Here is a 12,625-nt window from a genome sequence, read left to right as displayed (position 1 = left end):
CAGCGCATCTTATAGATGGTACACACTGCTGCCACTGTGCATTGGTGATGGATTGAGTTGATGTTGAAGGTGATGGATGGGGTGCCAGTCAAGTGGGCTGCTTTGTCCTGCATGGAATCCCAACTTCTTGAATGAGTTGGAGCTGCACTCATCCTGGCAAGTGGGGAATATTCCATCACACTCCTGACTTGTGCCTTGTATATGGTGGACAGGCTTTGGGGAGTCAGGAGGTGAGTTACTCTCCGCAGAATTCTCAGCCTTTAACTGTTCTTGTAGTTGCAGTATTTATATGGCTAGTCCAGTTCAGTTTCTGTTGATGGTAACCCCCAGGGTGTTGATAGTGGGGGATTCAGTGATGGTGATGCCATTGAAATTCAAGAGGAAATGGTTAGGTTCTTTTTTGCTAGAAATGGTCATTGCCTGGTACTTGTGAGGCATGAGCATTTGCCACTTATCAGCCCAAGCCTGAATGTTGTCCAGGTCTTGCTGCATGTAGGCACGTATCGCTTCAGTATCTGAGGAATTGCGAATGGCACTGAACATTGTGCAGTCATCAGCGAACATCCCCACTTCTGACCTTATGATGAAGAGAAAGTCATTGATAAAGCAGCTGACAAAGGTTGGGCCTAGGACACTACGCTGAGGAACTCCTACAGTGATGCCTTTGAACTGAGATGATTGATATCCAACAACCACAACCACATTCCTTTGTGCTAGGTATGACTCCAACCAGCAGAGAGTTTTCCCCCAGATTCCCATTGAATCCAGTTTTGCTAGGGCTCCTTGATGCCACACTCGGTCAAATGCTGCCTTGATGTCAAAGGCAGTCACTCTCACCTCACCTCTTGAATTCAGCTGTTTTGTCCATGTTTGGACTAAGGCTGTCATGAGATCAGGAGCTGAATGGCCCTGGCGGAACCCAAACTGAGCGTCAGTGAGCAGGTTATTGCTGAGTAAGTGCCGCTTGATAGCACTGTTGATGACTCCGTCCATCACTTTGGGATTGATACAGGGCTATGGGGAGAGCGGGGCAGTGGGATTAGTTTGGGATTGACGCACGGCTATAGGGAGAGCATGGGGCAGTAGGATTAGTTTGGGGTTCATACAGGGCTATGGGGAGAAAGTGGGGGCGTGGGCCTAGTTTGGGGATTGATAAAGCGCCATTGGGAAAGATCAGGAGAATGGGAATAGTGTTAGATTTCAGAATGGGTAAGCAGAAACGCAAAGATGAATGGTCTGCTGTGCTGTGTACATCAGTGTGTATCTGTGGTCATGTGACATTTGGTAGAGGGAGCAGGCTTTCTATAAATCTGGATTTTACCCTGTTTATTCCAAGATTGTTCACTTCCAGTTGTAGAATATGGTGATTTTCTTTTTGTTTTAATTATAGGTGAAAATTTTAAGACAGATGGTTACACAGTCACTGCGAACACCATGAACCTGTTGCAGAAGCATCTGGAAATTACAGGAGGCCAGGTATGTTGCTTTCAGTCAACCAACTGAGCCTGTCCCAGGCTTTGCTTCTCTCAGCCAATCCCTCACCTGGGATGGGTTTGCAGCTGCTCTGTATCTTCCTGTCACCCCCCTGGCCAGTGTTGCATTCCGTTGAGTGAAGCAATGTGAGATGCTGAAACCAGCAGGTTGTTTTTCAGTAGCTAATATCTTTCGAAGACTAAAGACTGAAGTCCATGAGTATTACAGCAGCATGCAGGGTCTCCAGATAATTCCATGTCGCTAATGTGTTGCTGGGATTAGATGAAGAGGGTTTGAAGGAGGCTTATTTGGAGCATGACCACCAACACAAACCATTCGAACCAAATTAACCTGTTTTCGTGCTGTGAATACATTGATAGCAATATCTGCAGCTGCTCCATTTTCCATTGTGGATCAGTGACTAGGAGATGGTACCATTGCTCCCTGTGTAGAGTAACTAAACTGTTGGCAGGTTGTTACACTGATGCTGAATCAGTCTGTTGGAGTATGGTCAGTGGGTAGGGCACAAGGAGCCACCAACTGGGAACTTTTGCTAGGAGGGGAGAAGGAACACTGCCACACACAGTTACTTGAATGTGGAAGGAACAGCTGGGAAAAGCGAGTCACAGTATAAACGAGGGATACATCTGTAGAAGAAAAATATTTAAAGGTTCAATGCACATAGAGTTGCTAGAGCACGGAAGGAGGCCATTTGACCCGTCAAGTTCATAGAGAAATGAGGCTATCGTGGTTGTATTACCACAGGCACAATGGGCCAAATGGCCTCTTTTATGTGGGAATTCATGCTGTTTTCCGTCAGCTTCCTGCTGTTTTGTTGCTACAGTAAGGCAGCAGAGCAGAGAGATAGCAGAAAGGGATAAAGCAGGCACAGAGAAGATCAGGTGTCATGCTCACTCCACCCATCAGTTTACTCTTCCCTCCTGCAGCCGATGATACCTGTTGCTGTTGTGCTTGAGCCAGGGCGTCACTAATGTTCATTCCTGTTGTGAGAGTGTAGAGCAGTGGTTTGTAAATGTTCTTTTGTCCACAAACCAGTTAGGCAGGGCAAAAGGCCCTGTTGTCCTACCCTGTCCGCTTTCTCTTGTCACTGCCAAAATTTCATCAGAATTAATGGGAAGCATTGCTTTTGATGAGACACCAGTGAGGAAACATCTGGCGGAGAACTTCAGCCAGTTCTTCTTTGTTTGAAAATCCGATCTCAGTTTTATGTTATGAAAGCAACATAAATCCTGCTTACAAAACTACACTGGCCACCTAACAGTAGTTATACCATTGGATGGAGCTTTACACAAGAAATTATTGGAACATGTAACAAAGCAATGTAATAATTGTGGGGGACTGTAATCATCTTATAGACTAGACCAATCAAATTGTTAAAGGTGATTTAGAAGGTGAGTTTGTAAAACTGTTTCCTACAGCAATATGTTGTGAAATCAACCAGGGGTAAAGCTATTTTAGATCTAGTACTGTGATGTGCAACAGGGTTAATTCAGTAACCTCATAGCAAAAAAAATCAGTTTGGAACTAATGGTCATAATACAATTGAATTTCGTGTTAAATTTGAAGGTGACACACTCCAATCACAAACAGGGATCTTAAACTTAAAGCCAGTCACACAGGCACGAGGGGAGAATTGGCTAAGGTTAATTGGGTAAATAGACTAAAAGGCATGGCTGTCAACAAACTGGGAAACGGTTAAAGAAATAATTCAACATCTTCAAGAAAAATACGTTCAGTTGCTTGGCAGTACAGAACTTGAATATTGCTGAAATGAGACATTTTGTTGAAGCTTTTCATTTTGCGCTCATCAGGACAACACCAAGAATGTCAAATCTCAAAATATCCAATTTATACTACAGGAAAAATGGGTGCTGATTGGTTGGCAAGTCAACCCTGGTTGGCTGAGGCATTGCCATGAGAAAGTAACAGTGGAACTGGACCTCAACCCCCCCCCCCCTCCCCCACACACACTGAGAGACCTCATTCCCCCCTCACTAAGAGACCTGGTTCCCCCCCTCGCTGAGAGACCTGGTTCCCCCCCTCGCTGAGAGACCTGGTTCCCCCCCTCGTTGAGAGACCTGGTTCCCCCCCCTCGCTGAGAGACCTGGTTCCCCCCCTCGCTGAGAGACCTGGTTCCCCCCCCTCGCTGAGAGACCTGGTTCCCCCCCCTCGCTGAGAGACCTGGTTCCCCCCCTCGCTGAGAGACCTGGTTCCCCCCCCTCGCTGAGAGACCTGGTTCCCCCCCTCGTTGAGAGACCTGGTTCCCCCCCCTCGCTGAGAGACCTGGTTCCCCCCCTCGCTGAGAGACCTGGTTCCCCCCCCTCGCTGAGAGACCTGGTTCCCCCCCTCGCTGAGAGACCTGGTTCCCCCCCTCGCTGAGAGACCTGGTTCCCCCCCCTCGCTGAGAGACCTGGTTCCCCCCCCTCGCTGAGAGACCTGGTTCCCCCCCCTCGCTGAGAGACCTGGTTCCCCCCCCTCGCTGAGAGACCTGGTTCCCCCCCCTCGCTGAGAGACCTGGTTCCCCCCCCTCGCTGAGAGACCTGGTTCCCCCCCTCGTTGAGAGACCTGGTTCCCCCCCTCGTTGAGAGACCTGGTTCCCCCCCTCGCTGAGAGACCTGGTTCCCCCCCTCGCTGAGAGACCTGGTTCCCCCCCTCGCTGAGAGACCTGGTTCCCCCCCTCGCTGAGAGACCTGGTTCCCCCCCTCGCTGAGAGACCTGGTTCCCCCCCTCGCTGAGAGACCTGGTTCCCCCCCTCGCTGAGAGACCTGGTTCCCCCCCTCGCTGAGAGACCTGGTTCCCCCCCTCGCTGAGAGACCTGGTTCCCCCCCTCGCTGAGAGACCTGGTTCCCCCCCCTCGCTGAGAAACCTGGTTCCCCCCCCTCGCTGAGAGACCTGGTTCCCCCCCTCACTAAGAGACCTGGTTCCCCCCCCTCACTAAGAGACCTGGTTCCCCCCCTCGCTGAGAGACCTGGTTCCCCCCCCCTCGCTGAGAGACCTGGTTCCCCCCCCTCGTTGAGAGACCTGGTTCCCCCCCCTCGCTGAGAAACCTGGTTCCCCCCCTCGCTGAGAGACCTGGTTCCCCCCCTCGCTGAGAGACCTGGTTCCCCCCCTCGCTGAGAGACCTGGTTCCCCCCCTCGCTGAGAGACCTGGTTCCCCCCCCTCGCTGAGAGACCTGGTTCCCCCCCCTCGCTGAGAGACCTGGTTCCCCCCCCTCGCTGAGAGACCTGGTTCCCCCCCCTCGCTGAGAGACCTGGTTCCCCCCCTCGCTGAGAGACCTGGTTCCCCCCCCCTCGCTGAGAGACCTGGTTCCCCCCCTCGCTGAGAGACCTGGTTCCCCCCCTCACTAAGAGACCTGGTTCCCCCCCCTCGCTGAGAGACCTGGTTCCCTCCCCCCTCGCTGAGAGACCTGGTTCCCCCCCTCGCTGAGAGACCTGGTTCCCCCCCTCGCTGAGAGACCTGGTTCCTCCCCTCATCCCCCTCAGTCGGAGACCTCTCCCCCCCCCCCCCCCCCTCACTCCCTTCAATCGGAGACCTCGCCTCCCCCCCCCCCCCCCTCCCTCACTCCCTTCAATCGGAGACCTCGCCTCCCCATCCCCACATTGGGTTGAAAGTCTGGCCCATACGTCTTTATCTGATGGGAATTAATCAGAAAGCAAATGCGTTGAGACATTAGGAATCATGACTCTGGTCAATTTGATTCCGCAGATTGTTTATTGTTCCTTTAAATTCTCAGGTACGAACACGGTTTCCACCAGAACCCAACGGTATTCTCCACATCGGCCATGCAAAGGCCATCAACTTCAACTTCGACTACGCCATGGTGAGCATTCCCAGGAGCAGTTATCTCTTTTTTTATTCATTCATGGGATGTGGGCGTCGCTGGCTGGGCCAGCATTTATTGCCCATCCCTAGCTGCCCTTGAGAAGGTGGAGGTGAGCTGCCTTCTTGAACCGCTGCAGTCCATGTGGTGTCGGTACACCCACTGTGCTGTTAAGAAGGGAGTTCCAGGATTTTGACACAGCGACAGTGAAGGAATGGCCGATATATTTCCAAGTCAGGATGGTGAGTGACTTGGAAGGGAACTTCCAGGTGATAGTGTTCCAATCTATCTGCTACCCTTGTCCTTCTAGACGATAGTGACCTTGGGTTTGGAAGGTGCTGTCTTAGGAGCCTTGGTGAATCCCTGCAGTGCATTTTGTAGATGGTACACACGCTGCTACTGTGCATCAGTGGTGGAGGGAGTGAATGTGGTGCCAATCAAGTGGGCTGCTTTGTCCTGGACGGTGTCAAGCTTCTTGGGCATTGTGGGAGCTGCACTCATCCAGGTAAGTGGGGAGTATTCCATCACACTCCTGACTTGTGCCTTGTAGATGGTGAACAGGCTTTGGGGAGTCAGGAGGTGGGTTACTCACCACAGGATTCCTAACCTCTGACCTGCTCTTGTAGCCACAGCATTTATACGGCTAGTCCATTTCAGTTTCTGCTCAATGGTAACCCTCAGGATGTTGGTCGTGGGGGATTCAGTGATGGCCATTGAACATCAAGGGGCAATGGTTAGATTCTCTCTTGTTGGAGATGGTCATTGTCTGACACTTGTGTGGCGTGAATGTTACTTGCCACTTGTCAGCCCAAGCCTGGATATTGTCCAGGTCTTGCTGCATTTGGACAAGGACTGCTTCAGTATCTGAGGAGTCGAGAATGATGCTGAACATTGTGCAATCATCAACGAACACCCCCACTTCTGACCTTATGATGGATGGAAGGTCATTGATGAAGCTGAAGATGGTTGGGCCCAGGACACTACCCTGAGGAACTCCTGCAGTGATGTCCTGGAGCTGAGATGACTGATTCCCAACATCCACAACCACCTTCATTTGTGCTGAGCATGACTCCAACCAGTGGAGAGTTTTCCCCCAGATTCCCATTGACTCCAGTGTTGCTAGGGCCCCTTGATGCCACACTCTGTCAAATGCGGCCTTGATGTCACTCTCACCTCACCCTCAGATCCGTTGGTTGTGGGATCGCTGAGCTCTGTCTGTCACTTGGTGCTTATGCTGTTTGGCATGCATGATGTCCTGTGTTATAGCTTCACCAGGTTGGCACCTCAATTTTAAGTATGCCTGGTGCTGCTCCTGGCATGCCCTCCTACACTTTCCATTGAACCAGGGTTGACCCCCTGTCTTGATGGTATTGATGGGTGATATGCTGGGCCATGAGATTACAGATTGGATCTGAGTTCAATCCTGCTGCTGCTGATGGCCCACAGCGCTTCATGAATGCCCAGCCTTGAGTTGCTAGATCTGTTTGCAATCATTTAGCAAGGTGATATTACCACACGACACAACAGAGGATACCTCAGTGATTGTGCAGTGATCACTCCAATGATGGTATCATGGACAGATGCATCTGCAGCAGGCAGATTGATGAGGATGAGGTCAAATATATTTTTCCCTCTTGTTGCTTTCCTCACCACCTGCAGCAGGCCCAGTCTAGCACCGATGTCATTTAGGCCAGCTCGGTCAGTAGTGGTACTTTTGAGCCACTCTTGGTGATGGACATCTGCACCCTTGCCATCCTCAGTGCTTCTTCCAAGTGGTGTTCAACATGGAGAAGCACTGATTCATCAGCTGAAGGAGGGCGGTATGTGGTAATCAGCAGGAGGTTTACTTGCCCATGTTTGACCTGATGCCACGACACTTCATGCCTAGGTCGATGCCAAGTAGTCTGTCCGGTTTCATTCCTTTTTGTGACTTTGTAGCGGTTTGTTACAACTGTGTGGCTCGGCCATTTCAGGGGGCATTTAAGAGTCAACCACATTGCTGTGGATCTGGAGTCGGTGCTGACCTGAGGAGGTTGAGGTGAGGGTGACTGCCTTTGACACCAAGGCAGCATTTGACAGAGTGTGGCAGCAAGTTGCCAAACAAAATGTCAATGGGAATCGAGTAGAAAACTCCACCGATTTGAGTCATACCCAGCATAAAGGAAGACCCGGGACCTGATGGTCTACGTTCCAGAATGTTGAAAGAGATAGTTGTAAAGATAGTAGATGCATTGGTGGTCATTTTTCAAAATTCTGTAGAGTCTGGGATGGTTCCTGCTGATTGGAAAGTGACAAATGTAACCCCACAGTTTAAAAAAGGATGGCGAGAGAAAACAGGGAACTACAGAGTTGTTAGCCTGACATCAGTCCTGGGGAAAATGTTAGAATTTATAATAAAGGATGTGGCAACAGGACTTAGAAAATAATGATAGGATTGGGCAGAGTCAACATGGATTTATGGAAGGTAAATAATTTTTAACAAACCTGTTGGAGTTTTTGAAGATGTAACTAGCAGAATTGATCAGAGGAACCAGCGGATGTGGTATATTTAGATTTTCAGAAAGCTTTTGATAAGGCCTCACGCGTTCAGTAAACAAAATTAGAGCACATTTGGATGTGGGGATTAAATGTAATATTTCCAAGTTTGCAGATGGCACAAAATTAAGTGGAAGTATGAGTTGTGAGGAGCATGTAAAGATGCTTCAAGGGGCTTTGGAAAGGCTAAGCAAGTGGGCAAAAATTTGGCAGATGGAATATAATGTGGAGAAATGAGAGGTTATCCACTTTGGTAGGAAAAACAGAAATACAGAGTATTTCTTAAATGGTGAGAGGCTGGGAAGCGGTGAACTTCAAAGGGACTTGGGTGTCCTTGTTTGTGACTCACTGTAAGCTAACAGACAGGTGCAGCAAGAAATTAAGGCAAGTGATATGTTGGCTTTTATTATAAGTGGATTGGGGTAGGAGTAAAGATGTCTCACTGCAATTGTATACAGCCTTGGCGAGACCACAGCTGGAGTAGTGCGTGCAGTTCTGGTGTTCTTACCTAAGGAAGGACATACTTGACATAGAGGGAATGCAATGAAGGTTCACCAGACGAATTCCTGGGATGGAGGGATTGACCAGTGAAGAAAGATTAACTAGACTGGGCCTTTATTCTCTGAAGTTCAGAAGAATGAGAGGTGATTTTATTCAAATATACCAAATTCTCTAAGGTCTCAACAGGGTAGATGCAGGAAGGATGTTTCCCCTGGCTGGGGGAGGAGGATCTAGAACCAGGGGATGCAGTCTTAGATTAAGGGGCAGGCCATTTAGGACTGAGATGAGGAGAAATTTCTTCACCCAGAGGGTGGTGAATCTTTGGAATTCTCTGCCCCAGAAGCTGTGGAGGTTCAGTAGGTGAGTATGTTCAAGACTGAGATTGATAAATTTCTACATATTAAAAACATCCAGGGATATGGGGATAACTGGAAAATGGTGTTGAAGTAGATCAGCCATGACCTCATTGAATGGGGGAGAGGGCTCGAGGGGCTGAATGGCCTACTCCTATTTCTTGTGTTCTTATCGTTGTCGTTGTTGGAGACTTATTATCTCAGTCACAGGATATCGCTGCAGGGAGTTCCTCAGGCTAAAATCCTAGGCCCAACATTCTTCAACTGCTTCATCAATGACCTTCCCTCCATCATAAGGTCAGAAGGGAAGATGTTTGTTGACGTTTGCACAATGTTCAGCACCATTCGTGACTCCTCAGATATTGAAGCAGTCCATGTCTAAATACAGCAAGATCTGGACAGCAGTCAGACTTGGGCTGGTAAGTGGCAAGTAACATTTGTGCCACACAAGTGCTAAGCAGTGACCATCTCCAACAAGAGAGAATCTGATCATCACCCCATGACATTCAATGGCATTACCATCTCTGAATCCCCACTGTCAACATCCTGGGGATTACCATGGACCAGAAACAGAACTGGACCAGCCATATGAATACTTTGGCTACAAGAACAGATCAGAGCACAGGAATTCTGCAGCTTATAACTCACTTCCTGATTCCCCAAAGCCTGACGATCATCTCCAAGGCACAAGTCAGGGGTGTGATGGGATACTGTCCAATTGCCTGGGTAAGTGCAGCTCCAACAACATGAAGTTTGACACCATCCAGCACAAAGCAGACCGCTTAACTGGCACCCCATCCACCAATTTAAACATTCACTCCCTCCTCCACCAATGCACAGAGGCAGCAGTGTGTACCATCTACAAGATGCACTGCTGCAACTCACCAAGGCTCTATATCTCTCTTTCTTCACTGTTACTTGGTCAAAATCCTGGAACTCCCTCCCTAACAGCACTGTGGATGTACTTACTCCACATGGACAGCAGCGGTTCAAGAAGGCAGCTCACTACCACCTTCTCAAGGGCAATTAGGGATGGGCAATAAATGCTGGCCCAGTCAGCGATGCCCACATCCTATGAATGAAAAGTGAACTGAGTCTAAACTGCTTTTCTGAACCCCATCCTCCTTGGCTGTTGAAGAGCTGTAAGATCTTTCTAGTGAAATATTCAGTCTCTGTCACTCGACAACTCCCTCCCAGGGTGAGGGCTAAAAGTGCTCTATAATTCCAAGTTATATTTACTGAGTTTAACATTAATTACAGGCGAATGGCGGAATCTGCTTCCTTCGCTATGACGATACAAACCCAGAGAAAGAAGAGGAGAAATATTTCCGGGGTATCAGGGACATTGTGGAATGGTTAGGTATGTAACAGGATGGGCAGAAATCCAGACAGGTCCAGTCATGTTTTCATGTTAACTCTGGGGCCTTTTGTATATTGTGTTGATTTGTAACAATTTGTTTCTGTGCCATTTCTCAGAAGAAGCACCCGTGCAGTCAGACTGCTGGTGCTGAGCAGCCCCTGTCTCCGAGGCCCCCCTCCCCCCGACCCTGGTGCCACACGGGCTCCCCATTGATCCCAGACATGTTGAAGGAGAGACCCTGGATTATGTTGAGCACTTCCCATACCTTGACAACCACCTCTCTCAAAAGGCCCCCATAGGGAGATCACACACCAGGCCAGCTTTGCCTTCTATCAACTATGAAAGTGATTGTTTAATGACAACAAACCTCTGCAAGTTCCTGTACTGCAGTGAGACCTGAGCTGTCTATCAGTGACACGGAGAATTTTCAGATTTAATTGGAGGACCGCCAAACAAACGCTAGTGTCCTTCTTGAAGCTAGTTCCACAAGCATTCAGGCAAAACGCCTCAGAAATCAATTTAATGGGCTGGACACTCTTCAGGTGGCCGAAAAATGTCTCCACTTGCCAGATCCTGTTTTCTCAGCTCTCGAATTGCCAGTGTTCAGGCGAGGACAAAGAAAATGCTTCAAGGACACTCTGAAGCTCTCCTTGAAGCATTGGCATTAATGACTGGGAAAAGCTTGCTACCAATCAGTCAAAATTGCGAAAACCTGTCCCTGACAGCTACATCACTCTTTGAATCCAAACCTTAAATGATGAGGTGGAGCGGCAGTGGAGGTGGAATCCCACACTCCAGATCCCACTAACACATGGGATGTCCCCATGTGTCCAAAGATCTGCGGGTCGAGAATTGGCCTGTTCAGTAACAAGCAGACCCATGGCAGAAACTCGTAACCCTGAGTAGATGTCATCCTCGAATCGAGGGACAGCTGGTGACGGCACTTTGAATGGTAGCTACAGGAAGAGAGCATTGGACTCTTGACTCTGGTCCAATCTGGCTAATCCAGAAAGGACAAGAAGCCCTTCAATGTGTTACTGACATTACCTCTGGTGATTGGAGTACACAGGTTTTGTCCCTGATAACTGCTGATCCAGATCGATTCTACTTTTGGGTAAAATGAAGGAGAGAGAGTTAGTTAGGAAATGTAAGAGAGAAACCTGCACATTCAGGACGGTTTGCTTAAAATTATCTGTGCCAACTGAACGCTGGCTGAGTAGCTTAGGGACAGAGCAGAATTGGCCTGCTGCTAACTGCAGTTACTTGATTACTTTTTCAAGGTTACAAGCCGTATGCCGTGACTCATGCATCTGACTATTTTGACCAGCTGTACGAATGGGCGGTGGAACTCATTAAAAGGTGGGTCATGTTAGTGATTGCGCCAATCTACCCATCAGGCCCATTTTAAAATTTATGCTCCAAATGAACCTCATTCCACCCTTCTTCATCTAACCCTATCAGCATAACCTCCTAATCCTTTCTCCCTTGCTTGTTACCTAGTATCAATCCAGTAGTTTCATGGTCACCTATACTGATACTAGTTTTTTTATTCCAGATTTATTTACTTAAAATTCCCCGGCTGCTATGTGAACTCATATCTGAATCATTTAGTCAGGCCTCTGAATTACTAAGCAAATAACATAACCACGATGCTACCATAACTAAGTGAGTTATTCATGACTATCTTATGTTTATGGCCCTCAGTCTTGACTCCACAAGTGAGAGAATTAATAAAAATGAACAATTGGTGCTCGACTTTCACTTGGGATGTAACTGGCAAACTAACTGATGAAAATGTAAGAGAAGTGAATATATTGACTCAAATAATAAGGCATAGTTCTAGTTTATAGTTATTATGCTTATTTATTTCCTCATATTACACATAATAAATAATTTGTAGATGCTCTAAATTTTATCCTGGCTTTATGAATCTCTTTTTTTGTTATTTCTCTTCGAAGGTAACAGACACATTACTAAATACTTAAAACAAATGACCAGAACCAAACAAGATTAACCATATGTTAATTGAAAAAGGGTGTTAATTGAAAACCTATTTGATTAAATCCCAGAAGATATTTGTATTTGAATTGAGTGGCTTGGCTCCTCCCACAAGCATAACACTGAAAATCTCTGGCAGTTTATAGCACTGGGATATTATCTCTGAGTAACTCTGGTTTTAAGTCCTGCAGAGTGTGGCAGAATTAAAGAAGCAATACCATGTTAACTATTGGATAGCAGTGGTTAATTTTTTCACATCCCCGCCCCCACCTTTCAGCCCTCTCCTTCCCATCCACTATTCATCACACAACCCTCTGCTTGCTGTCCTCCCAAACCACCGTAGTCACCCGACATGCTGTATAATTTCTTCCAAAACAACTGCCATCACCACCTCCCCAAGCAACTTGCCTCTGCCCTCTCTAATTATTGCACTATCTCGCATCCTCCCTTCCATCCCAAGCTTTGTGAGTAGTGAATGGAGTGTTTTTAAAGGCTCATTCAGCTCTTGGGGCTGGCACATATTGCTCAATCCTGGTTGCTCTGAGAAAATGGCGGAGAGTTTG

The 12,625-nt window shown here is 48.0% G+C and overlaps 1 protein-coding gene across 2 annotated transcripts in view; it reads left to right on the top strand.

Annotated features, from left to right (window-relative positions):
* Window positions 1-12,625, top strand: part of qars1 (glutaminyl-tRNA synthetase 1) — a 96,261-nt gene that overhangs the window by 39,899 nt on the left and 43,737 nt on the right. For both annotated transcript variants that reach the window (XM_041192016.1, XM_041192017.1), the window contains 4 exons: window positions 1,391-1,476; window positions 5,229-5,315; window positions 9,965-10,064; window positions 11,345-11,423. In XM_041192016.1, the coding sequence (XP_041047950.1) occupies window positions 1,391-1,476; window positions 5,229-5,315; window positions 9,965-10,064; window positions 11,345-11,423 (352 nt within the window). The remainder of the gene's footprint in view (window positions 1-1,390; window positions 1,477-5,228; window positions 5,316-9,964; window positions 10,065-11,344; window positions 11,424-12,625) is intronic.

The sequence above is a fragment of the Carcharodon carcharias genome, chromosome 7, assembly GCF_017639515.1.
Source record: "Carcharodon carcharias isolate sCarCar2 chromosome 7, sCarCar2.pri, whole genome shotgun sequence".
NCBI lineage: Eukaryota > Metazoa > Chordata > Chondrichthyes > Lamniformes > Lamnidae > Carcharodon > Carcharodon carcharias.
Note: the sequence above shows the minus strand (reverse complement) of the source record. Positions and strands in the feature narration are given on the sequence as shown.